This window comes from Nycticebus coucang, chromosome 7 (genome assembly GCF_027406575.1).
Source record: "Nycticebus coucang isolate mNycCou1 chromosome 7, mNycCou1.pri, whole genome shotgun sequence".
Taxonomy (NCBI): Eukaryota; Metazoa; Chordata; class Mammalia; order Primates; family Lorisidae; genus Nycticebus; species Nycticebus coucang.
Window position 1 is genome coordinate 135079046 of NC_069786.1, and position 23478 is coordinate 135102523.

General features: G+C 49.7%; 1 protein-coding gene and 1 pseudogene across 1 annotated transcript in view; one reads left to right on the forward strand and one right to left on the reverse strand.

Moving 5' to 3' along the window:
- Positions 1-17991: 17991 nt before the first annotated feature.
- LOC128589792 (uncharacterized) lies at positions 17992-20920 on the reverse strand (annotated as a pseudogene).
- The window catches only part of TWIST2 (twist family bHLH transcription factor 2), a 48979-nt gene continuing 46255 nt past the window's right edge, over positions 20755-23478 (forward strand). Inside the window, exon 1 of the mRNA XM_053598212.1 lies at positions 20755-21436. Coding sequence (XP_053454187.1) covers positions 20919-21401 — 483 coding nt within the window. The 5' untranslated portion in view covers positions 20755-20918 and the 3' untranslated portion in view covers positions 21402-21436. The remainder of the gene's footprint in view (positions 21437-23478) is intronic.

Sequence of the window (23478 nt, forward strand, 5' to 3'; positions counted from 1 at the left end):
TATGGTTAAATACCATATTTAACTCTCATTAAAATGAGAGTTTCATGCAAAGATGCCTACCTCCCAGCTCCACTTGATTCAAAATGAACCCACCTTGGTCCCTCGGGTCAGATCTTGGACCTGTGGTGCCTGTCAGAACTCAGAAGTGCTGTGACACAGGGCCCCCTGTCTTTATGTGGCCGGGAGTCACCATGTCTGAGGCCAGGAGAAATTGTAGCCCACAGAGAGAATTGTAGGACAGGACTTTGCCCAGGGACGGGAGGCTGGTCTGCAGCTGCAGGACCTGCCTGTCTCTTCCACAAAGCTCAGGAGTTGGACCGGACCCCACCCCACATATACACACATGTATTTTTTCACTTCCAAAATTGTGGAAGAAGCTCAGTAGTCAGGAGATATTAGTTCAAACCTATTCTAACTTTCCTTGCCTCTGGGGTCGTGGGAAGGTAGCCTGGTATCTTCAGCCTTTCAGTAGAGGGACCCTGACCAGCTCACCTGACGCTGAGCCGTGACACGGGGAAGGGGTGGTGTGAGATGCCGGCCCACACCCTCTTTGCATCCCACACTCTTATTTCCAATCTCTCTGCCAACCAAGGTGTCCATCAGTACCCAAGGCTTCTACAGATAGCAGCACATCAGGAGTTTGAGAAGCAAGGCAGGAAGTCACAAGTGACTGAGGGTCCCATCCTCGTCCGCTGCCCACCTCTCTCCCTGAGTCTTCAAAGTGAACTTTGAAGAGAAGGGTTTTTTTGAACATCTTTATTTGCCCAGAGTGGAAAGAGTGATCCAATTAGGCCCAGAGTTATGAGTTCACTTTGGGGTCAGTGGGGAGAGTAAAGGAGCTCCTTGGTAACAAAGCCCATTAAACACGCACATGTGTGCTAATGGCAAGTGGACGCTGGTTGGCAGGACCTCTGTCATTCTGCTCTGCACAGACGCTTGCAGTCCACACTGCAGGCTTTTTAAGAATGTGCGACTGACTCCCTTTCAAGTAAAGGAGAGTTTAATGAGCATCTATGTGCGGGGAATGTTTGGCTCTGCTCAGTTGGGTGGTGGAGGTGCCGGCGTGGGGCACACGTGTGTGAGTGAGGCTGTGCCCTGCAGGGAGCAGCCAGTCTTACTATGGAGACGGGACGACCTCACATGTGCTCACTGGGAGTGATCATCATAATCTGAGTGAAAACTGCAGCTGACATTTATTGGGCACGAACTGTGTATAAGCCTGGTGCTTGACACACAGGATTTTATCAAGAAACATTGGTTTTTGTTCCATCAGACTCTATGAGTGTTCGGTGTCCTTGGAAGGGGACGGTCCTGATTTGACTAGTGACTGACAAGAACTAAAATATCATCTGAGCCCTGGAGAGGGGAGGAAGCAGCTCCACTGGGGAGCCCTCCCAGAATAGCCTCACCACCAGGGCGCTTTAACTCCTCAGGCGGCAGTTCCGCAGGAGTTCACCTCTGGCGAGCATCTGCCTTCCATTTTGGGACCAGGCACCTTTGCAGCCTAATGGGAATGCACAGCCTCTTGGCCTTGATAAAGAACACGCCAACCACGTGCACTTTTAACTTCTTCAAGGCCCATGTGGCGTGATGTTCACCCTCGGGCAGTCACGGAGACCTGTCAGACTTTGGCCACCCGATCTCTCTGGAACCAAGACTCTGACTGAGACCATTTTTTATGCCCGGTTGGTTTCCATTATTGTTCTAACTGAATTTCCAGCTTCTTCTTAAGTTAGACCGGTTTTTCCTTAATATTGCACATCAGATAGCAGCTGTGACTGTCAAAGCTACAGCAATTCAACATGATTTCTAAATTAACAACAAGCCCATTAGATTTCTCTGTGGTGAGAGAGGCTGAAGCTTCCCCCACGTGGGCCCAGCAATGCCCTGGGAACTGTTCCCTGCATCATGACTGGCGTGTGCCTAGGCTGAGTGTCTGGGATGAGGCCCGGTCGAGAGCATGTCAACAGCTGCAGGGTGGCCAGCTCTGGCCTCGCCTCTGTGCTCAGGGGCACCAGCATGAGCTTCAGGGTGACCAGCGCTGGCCTCGCCTCTGTGCTCATGGGGGCGTGAATATACCAGGGGCTCCGGGATCTGTGCAGACCCAGCTCAGAGCTGCTCTTGACCCCAAACAAGTAGGAACTTGAGGGTCAATCCACAGTGTGGGGCTGCCCTGCTGCATGCAGGCTACATCTCTAGGAGCCCTGCCTTGCTGGCTGGTCCATCACTGACCACTGAGCTTGTCCAGGGCCATGTCTGGGGGCAGCCTGGCCAGGAGCTGGTGCCATGGAAGGACCTTGGGGGCCGGGTGGGCCACGCAGAAGGCTTCTCTTGGGGCTGCTTTCCAAGGGCAAAGATGTGGATGAGAAGAGTGAGGGTCAGTCCTTAGGCCTGAGCAGCCACCACTCTGGGGGAGAGTGGGGCATGAAAGACACCGGGGGGCTGAAAGCACAGGAACAATTCAGAAGGCAGATTTGCAGCCCCCCAAGGAGCTTTGGCCATGCTGGGTAGCTGAGCCCCCAGGGGTACGTACCTGTTTAATTCACTGTCCAAAAACATGATACTAGTGAGGACAAGGGGGAGCACTATAATATTCACAGTGGACGTGCGGTTCACAGTGCCCACAGAAGAAGGATGCTGCGGGCAGAGTGGAGGAGACAGGACCCCACCGGGCAGCCCTGCTGAGTCCCTGCGGCTCACCCACCAGCCAGGTAGTTCCCCAGGCTCACGGAAGGATGCCCTTTATGATGTAAGATTTTACACAGGGAAAAGTGTTCACACTCGGAAAACCCTGGTGGTCCCACCTTTGAGAATTCACAACTAGTTTCCCCCCAAAACTTGGAAGACTAGAAACATCATTTTGACAGAGACCCATCGGCTGCAAGTCAAAGTGATTTGCGAGTCGTGAAGGACCTAAAAGACAATGAAAGTGTTTCTGCTGCCCAGAGCCCTGGCCTGGAGAGGCCCCCGGGCCACGTCATCACATGTCTGAAACAGTGACCAACGGGGAGACGGGTGCAATGAGGCTGCCGTGGGAAAGGTTCTCCAAGCAGAACGAGGGGAGCTCTGTTTCTGCTTAGGCTGCTGAAAACTGCAGCCTCCTCTACCCACGAGAAGAAGCCAGATAATGTGTAACACTGCAGTTTTCCTGAGCCCCTTAGATAGCTGAGGTCACAAGGCAGACAGATGAACTGAATTCCAAAGGGTGACAAGCCTTCTGAGAAGCACACATGGATTATTTCATGTTTGGCAAAGCATAAGAAGATGTGGTCACCATAAAAGCAGCAAAAAAGAAACAGCTGTAATTTAATGATTTCTTAAATGCTGAGTATGGGTGTGCTGGGTTGAGTGGTGGACCCCCAAAAGGCACATTCACATCCTAATCCTTGGAACTTGTGACCATATTTGGAGAAAGAGTCTTTGCAGATGTAATCAAAGATTTTGAAAGGAGGAGACCATCCTGGATTATTTAAGTGGACCCTAAATCTATCAAGTGCCCTGAGAACACACTCAGGAGGAGACAGGAAAAGGTGCCGTGAAGGCAGGTGCAGACACTGGGCAGTGTGGCCACATGCCGAGGGAGCCGGCAAATGCTAGCACCTACAGGAGGCAAGGGACGGGTCCCGCCCTCCAGCCTTCACAGGGAGTAGAGCCCTGCCCACATCTTGATTCCAGACTTCTGCCCTCCAGGACTGTGAGAGAAGAAACTTCTGTTGTTCTAAAGCTCTAAGTGTGCAGTAATTTATTATAGCAACCATAATAAACTAATACAATGGGCTGGCATGACAACTTAGAATCCCTGGCAATTCTAGACACATGCTAACTTCTTTTAGAAAGAAGATCAGGAACAGGGAAGGAAGCCCAAGAGAGTCTACCTCAGTGGTGCTTAGACGTGAAACCCTGCCCACTTCACAGACCCTATGGAGCAAGAATTGTGGTGGAGGTTTGGCTGAGGGGGCAGCCCCAGGTCCCAGGAAGGGATGCTCTACCTCTTGGGGAGGGGAGAAGCAAAAGTCATCTCCCCTGGAAGCTGCCAGCTCAAGCACTGAGGTGAGCAGAAGTCTGCTACTCACAGCTCAGAGGAAGAGGATCAGGAAATTCTCCCACCCGCTGTGCTTGCAGACTCTATCAGAGCTGAATTTGTCAGTCATGGGCGACAGGCAGGGATGCTGCCAAAGTCTCACCGTGGGTACCAGACGCACACCTGCTACGACTGGGCCTGGAACAAGAGAATTGAGGGGCCTCTCCTGACCCCACCATGAGGCTTGCACCGAATAACTGGGAGAGGGTCAAGAAGTGGAGAAAGCCCCTCTCTGAGGAGGAGATTTATAGGCAGACTGGGAGCTGAAGGTATAGCAGAAATACAGAGGAAAACCATAGAATGTTCCAGGCCCAAGTAAATAGGGAGAAGGAGCAGCCCTCTGAAGAAGAAATAGACGTCTCTAGTCACAGAAGTAACTTCTAGCAACAAAAACTCCACACCAACTCAACTATGAGCCGGTGGACTTGTCTCCCATACCAGCAACCTATGTGGAGACATGTACTCATTCCCAGGCATGAATACTGTTTACATTAGTCTCAACTGTTATTTTATATAGGATTTTCCATATTCAATTAAAAAAATGAGATACATAAAAAGGCCATCAGGGATGAAAGCAATCAGCAATATCAGACCCAGAGATGATCAAGATGTTTGGAAATATCAGACAGGGAAAAAATAAAATAACTATTAGAAATATAATAAAAGACCAAAGATAATAAATATGGACATGTATGAGAGCATGAGAAATTTCAGCAAAGCAATAAACACTACAAACTCAGACCATTAAATTCAAGAACTCATCCTGGAAAAATGTTACCTACCTCATTGCTAACTATTACTGTGGTCACCAGAAGGCCGAGGGGAATACCTCAGAGGTACTTATTCACTTTTTCTAGGACGAGTTCACGAACTTAATTGTCAGCCCTTTGTATGAAAATAGCTCTGATGGCCATTCAGAAAAAGAGTTCCAAAACTGCTTTGAAAGGTGAACCAGGTGCTGGCCCCAGTATGCAGGCTCCCAAGGGCAGCGCCTCACCGTGACCGCAGGGATATTCAGCAACGAGGTATGCAGCCCTTTTTCTAGGGCGAGTTCCTGAATTTAATTGTTCAACCTCATATCTATATCTATGTCTCAAATAAGTATATTAAAAGATGTCATATGACTGAAAATTCTTGTAATTCCAAAGAGAAAAGTGCATTCAAAAACAGTAAGGACTTGAACAGAAACTTCTCTGATGAAGACAGGCACATGGCCTACAAACACATGAAAAAATGCTCATCATCCTTAATCACCAGAGAAATGCAAATCAAAACCACTTTGAGATATCATCTAACTCCAGAAAGATTAGCCCACATCACAAAATCCCAAAACTACAGATGTTGGCCTGAATGTGGAGAGAAGGGAACACTTGTACACTGCTGGTGGGAATGCAAGCTAATACAACCTTTTTGGAAAGAAGTTTGGAGAACACTCACGGAACTAAAAGTAGACCTACTGTTCGATCCTGCAATTCCTCTACTAGGTATATACCCAGATGATCAAAAATTAGTTTACAACAAAGACATTTGCATCAGAATTGCAGCCCAATTCATAATCGCCAAGACATGGAAACAGCCCAAGTGCCCATCAACCCACAAATGGATTAACAAATTGTGGCATATGTACACCATGGAATACTATGCAGCCATAAAAAGATGGAGACTTCACATCTTTTATTGTTTACCTGGATGGAGCTGGAACATATTTTTCTTAGTAAAGTATCTCAAGAATGGAAAAAAAAGTATCCAATGTGCTCAATACTACTATGAAATCAATATATAACCACCTACACACCCATATGAATGGCAAAACATAACTATAGTCAAGAAAGTAGAAGGGAAGAGGAGAGAGAGGGGAGTGGAGGGGGATATGGGAGGAGGGAGGGCATTTGGGGGAACCTCGCCTAATGTGCATGATGCAACGGTACATTTCAAAACTATTAAGAAATGAGTATAATTGTGATGGATGTGTTATTTAGTCCATGTAAACATTTCACATTGTATATCAAAGCAGTACCCTGGACCCCCTAAATGCATCAATGTACGAAGTTTTTATTTAATAAAAATAATTAATTTAAAAAAACCAATAAGGGCTTATTGAAAGTGCACAGGAACCAACCGAAAGGAGCCACAATGACCAAAACTGGAGCAACTAGAGCAAGAGAATTAGTGATGATAATGTTGGATTATGACCCGTGGTGTGACGTGAGCATCCCTCAGCCAACACTGGTGTGAATAAACGATTGAATAAACGAATGGGTAGGTCGCCCCTGTCTGGGTCTGCAAGGACCCAAGAGGTCATGAAATACAGAAAATTAAAAGCATGATTACTATGGCCCCTCTCTTTCCAACCCCCGGCAACCACTATTCTCCTTTCTGTCTGTGGACTTGCCTGCTCCGGATGCTGCACATGAATGGAGCTGGGTGATAGGTGGCCTTTTGTTTCTGGCTTCTATCCCTGTGCGACACACTCGAGGCCCGGCTGGGGTGTGCGTCAGCGCCTTTTTCCTCTACATGGGTGACTAATACTCCGTTTTGGCCGCGCCATGTTTCGTTCTTCTATCCAGCCAGCTGTGAGTATTTAGGTGGTTTTCACATTTCAGCAAATGTGAATAATGCTCCCAGGAACACTCGTGTACAGGGTTTTGTCTGAACAGCTGTTCTGAGTTCTTCTTTGTACCCGCCCAAGAGCAGATTGCTGGATCAGATGGTCACTCCATTTAAATTAGTGAGGACCTGCAGATGGTCACTCACAGTAGCTGCCCATTTTACATTCCCTCCAACAGGGTTTAATGATCTCAATTTCTCCACATTCTTGCCAAAACTTATTTTCTTATTTTATTTGCTACAGTGCAAAATGGGCCAACCATTCTAGAAAATAGTTTAGCAGTTTCTTCTCCAGCTGAGCACGCACTTACACGGGGCCCAGGAATCCCACTCCTAATGATGGAGAGAGACCAGAGAGAGATGAAAGACCTGAAGGCAGCTTTATTCAAAATCACCAAAAACTGGGAACAACCCTAATGACCATTAGCCGACGAACCCACAGACGGTGGCGTCTACATATTGCAGGACGGGAAACTCAGCAACAGAAAGAAACAAGCTCTGGGCGTATGCAGCAGCATCAGTGAATCTCGAGAGCATGATTCCAGCGTGAGAAGGCAGACACCAAAGGTGATGTCCTGTGGGATTCCATTTTTAGGATATTCTGGAAAAAGCAAAACTGGAACAGAAATCAGATCAGTGGTTGCCAGTGGCTGGGGAGGGGGAGGAAATGAACTGAAAAGGGGCTTACGGTAACCGTTTGGAGTGATGGATGTGTTCTCTATTGTGCAGATCGCTCCACATTTGTCAAAATGTATCAAATTTTAAACTTAAAACTGATGAATTTTATTGCATATAAAGTATACTTTTATTTTTTATTTACTTATTTTTAAGACAGAGTCTCCACTTGGTCGCCCCGGGTAGAGTGCCATGGCATCCTAGCTCATAGCAACCTCAAATTCTTGGGCTCAAGAGAGCCTCTTGCCTCAGCCTGCTGAGTAGCTTGGACTATAGGCTCCCACCACAGCACCTGGCTAGTTTTCCTATCTTTAGCAGAGATAGGGTCTTGCTCTTGCTCAGGCTGGTTTCGAATTCCTGAGCTCAGGTGATCCATCCAAGTCAGCCTCCCAGAGTGCTGGGATTATAGGTGTAAGCCATTGTCCCTTTTAAAAATGGTTAATCAGGCTGGTTGCAGTGGTTCAGACCTGTAATCCTAGCCCTCTGGGAGGCTGAAGTGGGTGGATTGCTTGAGCTCAGGAGTTTGAGACCAGCCTGAGCAAGAGTGAGACTCTATCTCTACTAAAAACAGAAAAAACTAGCCAGGCGTCATGGTGGGCACCTGTAGTCCCAGTTACTTGGGAGGCTGAGGCAAGAGGATGGCTTGAATCCAAGAGTTTGAGGTTGCTGTGAGCTGTGATGATGCCACAGCACCCTAGCCAGGGCAACACAGTGGGACTCTGTCTCAACAGAGAATAATAATGTGTAAACATAAAAATGGTTGATCAACAAAAGAGACCTGGTTCTTCACACAATGCTTGATGAAGCTCTGCTCTGCTGCGTTGGTAAATGAAGTAATAGGAAAGCTGGTTTGCTGGCTGCAGGGCTCCCAGCGTCTGAAGACATACAGCAGGGGAGTCGGAGGAAGATGTGAATGTGGGGGAAACTGAGTCAGTCTCCCACTGATGTCAGCAACAAGTACTCAGAGCTGTTTGTTTTTAAATAGGTGTTATCGCTCCTTCTCCTTCCCTTTCTCTTTCCCATCCCTTCTTCCTTTTCTTAATCTGAGCGTGAAGCGCGCACCTGCTGTAGTGTTTGGAGAGCTGTACTATTTGCATTGTTACCAATCACATACTGAAATACTGCTGGCGGAAACTTCCTAGAAGAAAATGCAACACCCCAGAATCCTTACACAAGTAATTTTTTTAAAAAATGAAAATTTAGTGAAAACATCTTCTTTTTAAATTTTCAAACTTACTACTTCTACATAAGATATCTCCATGGTATCTTCCAGGCAAAATGCTGGGTCATGCATTGAAGTTCCTGGAGTAATACCCCCTGGTCTACACACACGCTGTGGCCCAGGGACACAGGTGACACTCTCATCCTTTGATGTTTCTGTTCATGAACTTTTCCTGAGGGCATGGGGAAGTGTGTGTAAAAAAAAGTAGTTTCACTTTATTCTCAGAGTTCAGATGGCATCTGCTTGGAGGGAAGGAATGAGGCCTTTTCAAGAGAAGGAAGGAAAATCATCAGGAGTGGAAGAGGAATGCCAGACTGCAAGAGGGAGCCTGGAGTGGGCAGGCTCCACGCCCTGGGGGCTTCCAGCCAGAGGAAACCCAGAGCCCTCCATCTCATCAGTGATGGGGAGCTGGATGCTCCTGGGGTGATATTCATTCATCTTCCCTGGCAGGAGATAAAGAAATGAAGGAGGGAGATGGAATCAAAGGGAAGAATTAAAAACTTGAAAAAAAAAAAACAAAAAACGGACAGCCTAGAGAAGTGACACATGACCCCACCTCTCCCCCCACACTTTCTTCTCTGAACAGGGACATCTTGTTGCACTCTTCCAGTCACTTGGGAGAGGCCTGTCACCTGCTCCCAACTGCTCTGGTGACCTCTATAAAAGAGAAATTTGCCATACACCCAGAAGTGTCCCCCTAGAAGCCTTCTTTGATGTGTTTTCCTATTCAAGATATAATCAGTTTTAACACACAAGCCTAATTCCAAGTTTATTGCTTAATACATGTTAGGTCAGACCTAAGTGTTTATTTAGATAAGTGTTCAGGACTTTTTAAGTCAAATTTTCAACTCTGAGTTTAAGGTTTCTGAAGAACATTTTAAAACATAAATATAATTTTAATTTAAGATCTGCTAAAGCTCAAAAGTGTCATGGGGGAAGAGAGACCATAACTTCTAATTATAAAGTATTGGGGGTGATAAATTCACATGACCTTTTTGCGAAAGTTTACAGGGCAGGGGCTTTATGGAGGGCTGGGGTACGTTCATACGGCCACCCCAGGATCCCCTGCACGTGACTAAGACCACACCCACCTCCTGCGGTGTCCACTCTTTCTAAAGCGCCACCAAGCAGGGGTGTGATGTAGAGCTGCATCCTGAGCAAGGATTCCAGTTTCTGAAAACAGAAGTGAGACGTTGTCACACTGAGGGAGCCATAGGGATCATTTCACAGAGAGGAAACTGAGGCCCAGGGCAGGGAAGGGCTCTTTCTCTCTCTTCCTCCCGGCCGGGTGCTGTGCTGAGTTTTGCTAATTTCTGGCCTTCTGTTATAAAAAATCATTTAAACCACAGGTCTTCCCACTCTCAACTCTCTGGTATATCTAAAAATGAAGACCATGGCTGCAGCTGGAGGAAACGGGCTGGTGGCTCCTAGTTATCCCCAACCCTCCCCCCAGGGCACTCGCAGTCCAGTTTCTCCCTCTGGACTCCCCTACGCTGGTGGTCCTTGGCTGGCTGGGCACTGGGCTGGCCTTCTCCTTAGCTGCCAGCTTAGACCTCTGCTTTGCTTCCAGTTGCCTCCAGGAGGACATTAAAACTCTGTAACTTGTCCTGCGTGACCCTCAGGAGCCTGCCCCCTTCTTCCCCACAGTGTCACCAGAGCCACACCCTACAGATGCACCTTGTTCATCTGCCCAGAGTCTGTGCTAGGGGGAACCTCCTCATTCTCACAGCACCCACCTTCTTTCCCCGCACAACACAGGAGCAAGCACACAACCCAGGCAGTCACTCAACATAGACAGCCAGCAGGGTGCCAGGTCCACTATCTCAGCTGAGCAAGAGGGAAGCTGTTCCTGGAGGAGGGGATCCTGAGTGCCACACCCCGTACCCTCCACCAGAGGAAGTAGGGCCGAAGGGTGGAGAGGAAGAGGAGGGGTACAACACCAGGGAAACTCCTGGATCCAGCCAAACCTGAACCCAGCATGACCCTGAACTGCCCAAGTCATGGCCAATAAATTCCTTTTCTGCTCATTAGGTTCTGGCTGAATTTTTATTATCTGCAACCTCACGAGTGCTGACCACTGGCCCTGAGCTCCCAGGCTTGGGACCTCCCATCACAGGGACATGAGGGCCTTTGCTGTGCTTTGGGTCTCGACACAGTCTCCTCTCTTTGCTTGAATGAGCTTCCTCCCTCCTCTGCTGGGGACGTACTCACCCAGGGTGGTTCCCAGAGTCCCGGCCCCTGCAGGACATGCCCTCCACACTCTTCTCAGCTTGGGGGCGAACTAGGGTGCATCCCTCAGCGCCGTCATTACGTATCTGTTCGGGTGGCACCCACCCCACTTCTGAGCACCATGTCAAACTCACGGTGAGTGGGGATTAGTGACAAGACACTGCATTTATAATTTGCTGTATTCCATTAACTTCTCCCCACAGGGTACACTGAAGTGCATTCTTTCATCACTGTGTGACCACTGTGTGTGGTGAGCAGAGGTGAGCTGTGGTTGTGGACTCCCCCACATTTGGCCTTCACTCGAGTGCACTTTGGAGACATTAGATGAGCAAGTGCTTGAGAGTGGGGAGGTGGGGGCAGGGCAAATGACAGAGCTGAAGATTGGAATAGGACTTGGAGAACTTGCTTGGTGAACCCCGGGCTTGCTTTTGTTTGTTGCCTTTCTTACATGGGGCTGGTGGGAGGAGAGAAAACAGGTCTTCCTGATTCATGGTTAAAGGTATGCTGAGTTACACCCACCCACTCCTAGGACAAAGTGTGGGGAGTCCCCAGCGCTCCCGCCTGGAGAGCTCTCAGGGAGCGCCTGTCAGGGGAAGGAGAGAGAAGAGCTTGGGCTTTTGCAGCCTCAGTTTCCCAAAGCCTTGTGTGGCCTGAGAACCTTGCCCTGAGGGATCAGCCATGCATAGCTGTCACCAGAACTGTGCAGCTGGGGGAGGCCAACGGCAGCTTGGCCCTCGTCAGGTGTATCTGCAGCCCCCAGGGCTGTAGGGAGAGCTCCAAGCCACCAACGTGACCTCTGAGTTCATTTTAGCTTTTTCAGATAAGTTCAGGTGACTTCTGATTAATATGGTGGGTTACTGTAAACTCTGCTTCCTTCCCCAAATCCTTCTAAACTGGACTAAAGGAGCCGGAAAAGCAAAACCCCCAAATTCAGAGAGAACAGAAAAGTCAACAGCAGACACTGACCTGCACAGTGCAGGGGTTGAGCCCAGTGCCCCCTGCAGAACCATCCCCAGCTGGTGCTGCAGCAGAGGGTGCCAGCGTGCCCACCCCCCTCCAGGAGGCCAGGTGCCAAGCATTCCCCCAGTCCTGGAAGGAGCTGGTGAAGTGCTCTGGGAATTTGAGCCAGAAAGGGTTGGGGCTGGGAGAGCCAGGCCTCATGGGGAGCAGGGTGGGTGTGGAAAAGGGCCCAGTCGTCCACTCCTGTCTTCCCAGAGCCCTGGAACCCGAGTCGATGCCCCAGGGCAGGAGGTGGGAGAACTCTCTGGAGGTGGTGGCCAGCCACAATAAAAGATCAACAAATAGTAACAATCCTCTCCTCAAATGTGACTCAATCCCCAGCTGATCAGCCTAAAATAAGCCTGTGAGAGAATGACAAGGGGCCTCTTCTCACCAGCACACACACTCACACGTGCACACACATGCACACACATACACCAATATACACAGTCATACACACATACACACACTGCACACATGCATATATACCCCCCACACACACACACACACACACTCTCTCTCTCTTTCTCAATCTAGAGCTGCCAACCAGTTATTTATTTATTTTTTTTTGAGACAGAGTCTTACTATGTCAACCTCAGTAGAGTGCCGTGTCCTCACAGCTCACAGCAACCTTAAACTCTTGGGCTTAAGTGATTCTCTTGCCTCAGCCTCCCAAGTAGCTGGGACTATCGGCTCCCGCCACAATGCCTGGATATTTTTTTGTTGTTGTCATTGTTGTTTAGCAGGCCCAGGCCGGGTCTGAACCCTCCAGCCCCGGTGCGTGTGGCCGGGGCACCTTAACCACTTAGCTACGGACCCTGAGTCTACCAACCAGCTTTTTAATGCCAAACTCCTGAATCTGGCTTCAGCCTGTTACTCAGGCAGTCATGGACATTAGCAAAAGCTTGGACAGCGCTGTGCAGAGAGGCGGCATGCCTCGAGCTGTGAGTGAATGAACTCCATCTAGTCTGCCAGAGAGGCCACGGGGAGGGGCACCAACACACACCTGCTGATTGCTGCCACCCCGGGTCTCTGACCGAGGGCATCTCAGTCACATGAGTGACATGGGTAGGCCTGTCTGTTCCCCTCGACAACGACTGGTACCACACAAACTTCTGTCCTATGAAATTGTGACCAAACACAATGGCTAGTATTTTAAGGCACTAAATTAGGAGGCGGTTTATTATGTGACGACAGATATCTGAGACATACTTGAAGGACAGAAGAAGTCAGCCCCCTGGCTACCGAGGGGCAGAAAGTTCCATAGGCTCTAATGGGGTCACACATTGAAGAGGGGAAGAGCTGCCCATGTGACCAGAGCTAGAGCCCTGGGACCAGAGGTTAGGTGCTAACCTCTTGAGTGTGCTCCTGGCTGGTGGGGCGGGCCTGACACAGCCTGGCAAAGTGAGATGTGCCCTTGGGGGGACTGAGCAGGGAGGTGCAATGCTTCGTAGGTGGCACGGGACCTACTGCCAGGCGGCACACCTCTCTATAGTAGCTAGCATGGCTCAGCAGCACCGAAATCCACCCTTACATCAGTGTTTGCAAAATAGTGATGCTGCAATTCTACCTACAGATCTGCCTGCAGCCACTGGCTAGACGCTTCCGAGAGGGGAGTGTGTTCTCATCAACTCTTACGTGGGGATATGGTCTGGTTCCACACCTGGTTCTTTGTCTTTACTTACTAAGCTTTAGACTCATGAGTCAATTCCCCAGCATCAGCCAAAGGTGACCAATAAGCTTTGTATTTGATGGACATTGTGAGCTCCTGAATATGTCATATTTGATATTTTCCCACCCTTTGCACTTATTCTTGTAATGCATGAGAGTGTGGAGACATTTTTAGGTCCTTCCTGAGTCCTGTGAGACATGACCCTGGTGCTCACCTATAAGGAATATTTCAGGCTTATCTTCTTTATGTTTACCCCAGACCTTAAGTCAAACATATCTTCAAAGAGAGACCACATCTGGGCACTTGCAGCGCCTGCTGCCCCTGGGTGTGACAACATTTCTAGATCTTTTTAGTCTTTGGGGCCAGAAAACATATCCTGAGTCCATAACTGGTATTTCCAATGGAGTTGGGATTATTTAACTTTTGTTTTACATTTGTATCTCTTAATTCCCAAAAACATGAACATAATTACTCATTTGGTTTAGCTTACAGTATAGTTTTGGAATAACAATGGCCATTTTATTACTAGAAATATGGACACTAAAAAGTTTGAGCCTTTTTTTTTTTTTTTGAAGTTTTTGGTCAGGGCTAGGCTTGAACCCACCACCTCTGCCTTATGGGGCCAGTGCCCTACTCCTTTGAGCCACAGGCGCCACCCAGGTTTAAGCTGTTTTTGCTGATCTTTTGCCTTTAGAGTCTATCCCATCGGGATGCAAGTCACATTATGGTGTTTTAAAGCTACCTTCAATAAGTCACGTCCACACAGTTAAACCATCAATGTGATACAAATTTGATAAGGTGCATTTGTTTGATTTTTGCTTTTGACATTTTAGGGATTTCCATTTTTTTTTCATTTTGACTGCATTTTTTAATGATTATATAAAACATGCACAGAATTCCAAAGTCAAATCTTTAAAACAAAGCTTATTCAGAAGAGCCTGGCTGCCATCCCAGCCCCTACACCCCATCCTCTCTCCCATTCTATTTATATTTTATTTCATCTCTCCATTTTTATTTTTTAACTGAAATTTGGTATATAGTACAAGTTAGAAAAAAACACATGAGTTTGTCACAAGAACAATTTTGATTAGCCCTGAAAGGCATTTGTAAATGTGGGCCAAAGGTCAGTGTTACTTCCATGCTGTGAGTGAGCGTTAGTGATGTCAGCAAGGCAAGGGGGTGGACGCCCCAGTGTCCACTTTTCAGATCACAGCCCAGACGTATGGGTGTTCCCACAAGCGTCCACTAGAGAGAGGGGAAGTCTCATTGGCCATTTCAAGCAGGAAACGACTTATTAGACTGAGGCTGCAACGTAATCATTTGTGGAGCTGAATAAACAGGCTGAAGGTAGAACTTTAGAGACTGACTTCCTAACTGCACTGCAAAACTGGGGCACCTGCCTCTTCTCATCAGGAAAACAGGGATCCCAGACCAACTGGGACCAAGAAGCTGCTGCCACCATAGCTGCCAACCCCCAAGTCATGCCTATTTTGCTGTGCTCCTCTCTAGAAAAGGGATGCCCAGACTGCATCTCCAGAAGATAAATTCGCTCACCCAGCACACACATGGGAGGAATGGTGCTCCCAGAGAAGGGTGCAATCAAACACTGCTTGGGGGTGGGGTGGGGCACCGGTGCTCCTGGGAGAATCGTCCCACGGTACAATGGAGTTTTGCCACATGCCCTAACCAGCGGTTTTTCAAGAGGGAGTTCTTCAGTAGGGGGGCAAGACATGATTGCAAGAGGGACTTTGCCTAACAATTGCAATCAGTAATCAGTGTAACCTGGCTTATTGTACCCTCAATGAATCCCCAACAATAAAAAAAAAATTAAAAAAAAAATTTCTCACTATGTCACCTTGGGCAGAGTGCCGTGGCATCGCAGCTCAGGGTGCAGTGCATGTAGGTGTGTATGAGTGTGTGTTTGTGGGCGTATGTGTAGGTCTATATGGGTTAGTTCTCTAACCCATACTAACATGGGTTAGAACTAACATGAGTTAGAACTAACATGATTAGAATCCATGTCGTTTCTCTTTTTTTAATCTGATATATTAGTGGCACATATTTAGGGGGGACATGTCCTATTTTGGTGCCTGTACACAACATGTAACGGCCAGATCATGGTGAGTGGGTTAACCATCGCCTCAAACATTTATCTTTCCTTTGTGTTGGGAACATTACAAATGCTCCTTAGCTGTCTTAATATAAAATAAATTATTTGTACCTGGAATTTCCCTAATGTACTATCAAACACTAGAACTTATTCCTTCTGACTAGTCCGTACCCCGTAAACAACTTCTCCTCATGCCCTCCTCCCTGCTCTTCCTGATGCCTGGTGACCACTGTTCTCCTTTTTGCTTGATGTAACGACCTCCAGTTCCATCCATGTTGCCAAAAATGATAGGATTTCATGGCTAAATGACATGTTTCTTCATCCGGTCACCCATTCATCGATGGACATTTAGGTTGAGTCCCCATCTTGGTTGTTGTGAACAGTGTAGCAGTAGCAGGGGAGGAGACAGCTTTTGGATATCCTGATCTCCTTTCTTGGGGTGTACACCCAGCAGTGGGATTGCTGGGTCATATGGTGGTTCTGCTTCAATCAATCTTTTTTTGAGGAACCTCTAAGCTGCTTTCCAAAGTGGCTGCGCTACTCTACACCCCCGCCAGTAGTGGGGACTTCGTAAAGGGGAATCTTGCCTGCACGTGATGTGCACCTAGGACGTGAGGTTCCCTTTGTAGGTATGGAGCCCCCCGACGGTGTCATTGCTGTGGTCAAGGCAGACGATGGCTCTTGGACTTGACATCCCAAAGGTCTACATAGTGATGTCCATCATCAGAATAAACTGTATTTAAGATTTCAGAAGCATCTTAAACCCTGGGGTTTGAGACTGAAAACGAAGCCTTTTCAGTTACCTTCAGGCCTTCCAGCTGTGATGTCACACTGGGGAGTGTGCTGGGTCATTGAAATCCTAGTGGGACAGGGTGTCAGGAGGAGGCATGAACATAGCCTGAAATAGAGTCAGCCTTCAGCAGTCCTGTGGCAGCTCTGTTCCTGTGACGATGTGTTTCTATCATTCAGCAAAGACCCCTATGATTTCCACGGAAATGTCATGATTTTGTCAGATGATTTTAAAGAGCCCACTTGTGAAATCTGGGGCTTCTGAAAGTAATGGGTCACATTCACTTTCACCCACACCTAAGATAGAATAATTCATAATGAAGGTACCAAAACAATCTTGACAGGCGTGACCCGTGGTGCTGGGTTTGGGCAGGACTCTGCTGCTGCTGCTGCTGCAGAGAGGCGTGCTTTGCTGATAGGAAACTGCTGTTTGACTGGAAGATGTGGTTATCAACCTCTTTTTTTGTTATTATTATTATTATTATTTTTTTACACTGTGACCTCCTCCCCTCTCCATCCTCCCCCTCCCCTTACCTTGTATTAGCTCATCTACTGCCTTCATATTAGAATTGAGTACACTGGATTCTTGCTTCTCCATTCTTATGATGCTTTCCTAAAAAGAATGTGTTCCACTTCCATCCAGATTAATACAAAAGATGTAAAGTCTCCATCTTTTTAATGGCTGAATAATATTCCATGGTATACATATACCACAGCTTGTTAATTCATTCCTGGGTTGGTGGGCATTTAGGTTTTGTTTCCACATTTTGCTGATTGCAAATTATGCTGCAATAAATAGTCTAGTGCAAGTGTCCTTATGACAAAAGGATTGTTTTTCTTCTGGGACTAATGGGAATGCAGGATCAAATGGGAGGTCTAATTTGAGTTCTTTGTGGCTTCTCCATACTTCCTTCCAGAAAGGCTGATTAGTTTGCAGCCTGACCAGCGGTGTAGATTGTTCCCTTCTCCCCACATCCACGCCAGCATCTGCAGCTTTGAGGGTTTGTGATGTGGGCCATTATCAACCTCTTGATTAATGTCATTGATTCATTAATTGATTTGAGCGATTCTGTCACACAAATATGGACTGCTTGGTCATCTGCTCAAGCTTTAGTTTGCTAAATTCAAGTGGAGATGACTCCCCAAGTCATTAGGGTATGTGCACTGGAGCCTTCTTAACATCTGTTTTCCAACTCTGTGCTCCACTAGGGACTTCGTAGGGCTTCAGGGAGTGGCATAGGTGGCTGCCCGGTGGCACAGGTGGGCTCATCTCTGCAGGCATTTTGACAGAAGGTAGCAGCAATGGTAACTGAATATACGAATTTGTTTAATATACCTCCTAAGTGCTTGTCACAGATTTTTTCAGATCTAAGCAAGTACCCATTTTATTATGCCAATGAAGTCCAGGGACAGTATAACCGTGTCCTGTTATGAAAGACCATCCCCAGGTGACAATCCCAGCAGTCACATTCTACTGCAGCAGGATTAACACCAAGCTGCTAGCCCTCGGATTCCCTGTGTGAACATACCACCTTCTCTTACTTGCTGCCTTAAAGAAAACACGCAATAGAAGAATCTTTCAGAACTCCAGGTCATTTTTTAAAGAAACAAAGCACATTTTTTACATATGTGAAAAGAAGCATTGAAATGATTTTCTATACCCAATAATGAATAAATATACCAAGGGCTGTATTTACTTCCGTGAATCCTCAGGGAGTGGTATTTAACACAAGTCCAAGTGAGCCTGGATGGTCTTGCAACAGATATTCACATACAAGTACATTTTGTCATGTAGGTTATTAATAAGTTGGTTTTATTAGCCTTATCACTGACATGATTTTGAAAAGAAAAATTTCATGCTACATCAATAACTTGAGTATGCTTTCCTAAATCGATTACTCCTTCATTGGGGTTCCAGTTCAGCCAATTTCTTCCCCTCTCCCCAAACTGAGAAATACTGAGCACCACTTCCCCTGCCAACCTGCAGGTGACATCAGAAATACTGCCAAATGTCACAGTGCCTTACTTTGTCCTATGAACGTGGGTCACAGCCCAGGTAAAGACTCAGAAGCTCACCACCTGGGTAATAGCACGAGGAAGGTGTTCCAAGTTCTGTCAGCAAAGGTTTTCCTCAGCCAATACCAGTATCACCCACTCTGCTATTTGAATTTATTGTTAAGATATTTTAGAATAGAAAGATATGACACCAAAGAAATTTTATCCAAGCTACTGGACTAGGACCATTCCCCGTAGAGTCCTCTATGCCCACCAGTGTGCAGCCTGTTGAGACCCTTTCCAGGGCACCCCTGGAGCTCTTCCAGTTCTTGGGGCTGGCCCTAGCTCTGCTGCTCAGGACCTAACCAGACTTCCCAGCTAAGCTGTTTTCCTTTCAAACAAAACTATGAAGGGAAGGGGAGGAGAGAGAGGGAGAGGGAAAAGGGATATGATGGAGAGAGACACAGAAACACAGTTCCAGAGACAGAGGATGACACAGGGGCACACCCAGAGGGGGACAGAGGGGCCCGCAGCCTACCAGGCAGATTACTGCCCTGGGTAGATGCCCCACCAGGTTGGAGAAGGAGGAGACAGCAGCGGGTTCGTTAAGCCTGGCTGGAAGTGGTCAAAAGATCAGCAAATCAAAAAAAATTAAAAAAATATAAAATGATCGCAAATCTCTGCTGTTGCTGCTGTGGGCAGAGCAGACAGCGGAAGGCCTGTCATCCGGCAGGCCGGTCCTTCCCGCCCACCCAGAAAGGCCCAGGGCCCACAGGACAGCCGGGGCCTGCCTGCTCTCTCTTTCCTTCCTTATATTTTTTTGGAAGGGTGGGATTTCAAAGAAAGGCATATGGAAAGCTATTTTGCTGCTTCTGGAGGAGAAAGGAGAGAGTCAGGTGGGTGGGGCTGGGCGCGCGACCCTGGAGGGGCCATTACTCAGGGGATTGTGACCCCGGGAAGAAACTTCTCCCAGCGCTGTTGTGTAGTCAGCCCTGGGAAGGGCCTGCTTTCCACAGAATTCGCGTGTTAGGGAAAACATCCGCGAGAGCGGCCCAGAATCAGAGCCTTAGGCGCTGGGCGCGGAAGGCCCACGAGGCCTTCGGGATCCTAAGGTGGTGGTGGTGGCCCACGGGCCCCACCTCGCGGCCCAGCAGGCCCAAGGAGCAGTGGAGGCCAGCGCTCCCGGTCGGGGTTCAGCTTCAATAACAGGGCCCAGCTCGCCCTTGATCTCCAGGTTTGCCTGACAGCCCTGCGCAGGCCGGGGCCTAATTGAGCCCGGGTCACCTGGGAATAGGTTCAAAGGCATCAAAGCCGTAAACTACCTCCAGGCCCAGAGCCAGAGCGGCCTGGCGAACAAAGAGCCCCCAAACCACTTCAAACGCGCTAGCGCTCGGCATCCAGATGGCGCGGGGACCTGGTGCTGCGCACCAGGCCCAGCTCCGGCGCCCCAGCCGCTCTCCGGCCCGGAGCCGCCCGTGGGCGCCCAGTGCAGGAGAGACCAGCACCGGGCAGCGCCCGCCGTCCACTACCGACCCACGAAGCGAAGGGGGAGCGCAGAGACTGGGGCCGGAAAAGTTGGGCCATGCGGGCGACGCAGCCGGCGCCCAGCATCCTCAGGGACAGGTTTGAGGGCGCGGCGGCCACTGGGCGCTCCCGCAGAGGCTCGCTGGCTATGACGCTCAAGTTTTAAAGCACTTAGCAGGAACGCTCCGGGAGGGCGTCAGTGCCGGTGCGTCCAGCAAGTCGGGGTGAGACAGTTCCTGGCATGAAGACTGGCCCAAGCGTGAGGCAGCTCCACCGATCTCATGGGCGCGTCCGTAGGGTGGCGTCTTCAGGGCCCCCGAGTGTCCACACGCCCGCGATAGGGGCGCGGAGGGCGCTGTCAGCGCTGCTCCACCCATCCCAGGCCGGAGTGTGCGGGCCATGGTGCAGGCTTGCAGGGCGCCCAGGAGCAGCCAAGGCACACACAGGTCCGGGTGCCCCAGGAAGCAACCGTCTGCGTCCTCATCTCCGGGGAGAGCATCTGGGGTCGGCCTGGCCTCTGGATCCCGTTACAACCAGGGAGAGACCTTGCCGCCGGGAGGGGCCCATTCTCCCCGTTAAGGTACAGACAAAGCCGGGTTCCGACCGGCCGGGGGCTCAAGGCGGCCAAAGAGTGGCCAGCGATAGGGCTGGGGGTGTGGGTGGCAGGCGAGGTCCCGGCCTCCGGGTGCCCGCCGCGGCCCAGGCCGAAGGGGTAGACAAAACTGAAAGTGCCGCGCCGGGGGCGGGGGCGACCGGCGAAGGCCCCAGAACTTGTCCTGCCCCCGGCCACCGCGGCCAATCAGCGCGCCGCCCTCGCTCCTGACAACTATTTAGCAACCCAGCCCGGCTAGAGTTTCCAAAAAAGTTAGAATAACTTCCTCTCCGGGAGACCTCGGTTTTGCACAAGCCGGCCTTGAAACCAGAGCCCTTCGTGCAACTCCGGGAGCGGTGCTTGGCCAGCGCTGCGCGTTCGGCGCCCCGGCGCCTCCAGCCCCACGCGCGCCGGGCGGGCGCCATGGAGGAGGGCTCCAGCTCGCCCGTGTCCCCAGTGGACAGCCTGGGCACCAGTGAGGAGGAGCTGGAGCGGCAGCCCAAGCGCTTCGGCCGGAAGCGGCGCTACAGCAAGAAGTCGAGCGAAGATGGCAGCCCGACCCCGGGCAAGCGCGGCAAGAAAGGCAGCCCCAGCGCGCAGTCCTTCGAGGAGCTGCAGAGCCAGCGCATCCTGGCCAACGTGCGCGAGCGCCAGCGCACGCAGTCGCTCAACGAGGCCTTCGCCGCGCTGCGCAAGATCATCCCCACGCTGCCCTCAGACAAGCTCAGCAAGATCCAGACGCTCAAGCTGGCCGCCAGGTACATTGACTTCCTCTACCAGGTCCTGCAGAGCGACGAGATGGACAATAAGATGACCAGCTGCAGCTACGTGGCCCACGAGCGCCTCAGCTACGCCTTCTCCGTGTGGCGCATGGAAGGCGCATGGTCCATGTCCGCCTCCCACTAGCGCCGGGCCACCCACCTCCAGACCGGCGCGCCAGGGTAGGTGCCGAGTGTTGCGGGGCGGGGTGGGGCGGCCAGGACCGCAGAGAGGCCGGGTCTGCGTGGCGGCGTGGAAGCTCCAGTATCCCGAGGGCGTCCCTGAGGACTTTATCACCCTCCCATGCAGGGGTGGCAGTCGGGAACCAGCAGGGTCCGAAGGCGCTTCTTACACAAAAGGTCGCATTTTCCATTCACTGTGCTATGGGGGTCTCTCTGGGTGACCGTGGGGTAGTAGGCTCAGAAAAAAGTCTTACGGGGCAGGCCTGGGGATGGAGACCAGTTGCCCTTTGCGTCCGGGGTAGCAGAGGCCGCCCGCGAAGCTGCGTGACCGGCTTGTGCCGGGCTCGTGCTGGGAGAGGCAGGGCGTGTTTGTCCAACAGGCACTTAGATCTCCCGGCTGTTCACGCGGGAAATGCGCGGCCCCGCCTCGGGTGCCCTGTCATCGGCGCCCTGGGCGCCCTGGCCGCCCCAGGGGGCATCGAGGTGCTGGCCCAGGGCGATGTTGGGAGGACGCCGCGCTTGGGGCTCCGGGAGCCCCGCAGGCTGGCCCGGGTCGAGGGCGCCGAGTCTGGGCACAGACAGCCTCTGGGAGCCCCGGGCTACCCGCAGGCAGGTGGAGCCGACCTAGGAGCTGGGAGCCTCAGGCCCCAGCCTTGAACCTGGAGCTCCCGGGAGGGCCGCGCCGCGTCCGGGCGTGGGGGCAGCGCGAGGGGTCCAGCATGGGCAACAGCGGGGAAGGCAGGCGGTGCGCGCCGGACTCTCTGGGGGTGAAGGCGCGGGGGACGCAGCTGCCAGGAGCATTCGGAGTTCTGGTCGTCTCTCGAAGAGCCATGAGGGCGCCCTGCACCGGCGCCTTTTCACCAGACCCGGTCCAGGTCCCTTCAGACGCGCTCCGGCGGCGGAGGCTCCGTCCGCCCCTCCGGTCCCGCGCGGCGAGCGCCTCTGCTCCGCGGCCGTCCGGGGGAAGGGAAGGGCGCCAGATGATTTTTGCTGGGGCCGGGTTAAAAATGCTTCTTATTCAGTATGCTTTAGTTTCTCCCACATCTCTCTGTGTGTTTACAAAAGCCTCTACTTCACATAGAAGGAATTCAGATGAATCAAGAGCCCGCGGCCACCCGTTCCCCCAAACTTATCTATTTCTTTTTATGTGGTTCTGTAATATCCGCGAATATTGTTGCTGCAGCCGGAAGGCTCATGCAGCCCAGGTGGGCTTTGGTTTCTTAGCTTTTATTTTGGTGTCCCTGGAAATTCTTTTAATGCAATAGCCTCCGAAGATAGCGACTATTTTACAGTTTTTTTTAAAAATAATTTTTAGCCGAGACTGACTTGTGAGAATCTTCTCCTGCCTTTGTCAGAAACAGATGGAAAATGTCTCAATCACATATTTCTCTAGGAAAGAAAGTTTGGATTGGCTGCGGACTAAACGCTGCAGTGGGATAATATGTTAATTCTGGTTTTGCTGCCTAAATTATGAGCTTCCATTAGTTACTTCCATTTAAACTTTATGCCATCCGCAGTTTACATGGTTTACATCTGAAAAAAGGACCAGCAGATGAGAGATGTCATCTTTTAAAACACACACATATAACTTTGTTTAAGAAAAATGTCAACAGAATTATTGTTAAGACTGAGCCCCAGAAAATCACCAACCACAAATACCAGGAGAGAGTATCCAACATTTAAAACTCAATATAATAATAATTAAAACGTGGTACTTCTTAAAACATAGGGAATCAGCCATAGACAATAATTAAACATCATATAAAAATAAAATGCAATATTTATAATAAGTAAATGAAAACTGTTAAGAGCTTATTTGGAATTTTTTTTTAAATATGATAGGTAACACAATTGTGAACCAAATGATATATATGGGGCCTATTTATTCTTATTTTTATAAACCTGAATATTACTGGGTGGTTCAGATAAGTCAGTTTCCTTACATAGACAGATATTCTCTCTAAGAGGAGAAAGGAAATGTGGGAATTTTTGATACACCATTGATTCTGGACACCCTGTTTTTATCCATCAGGCATGTTAGG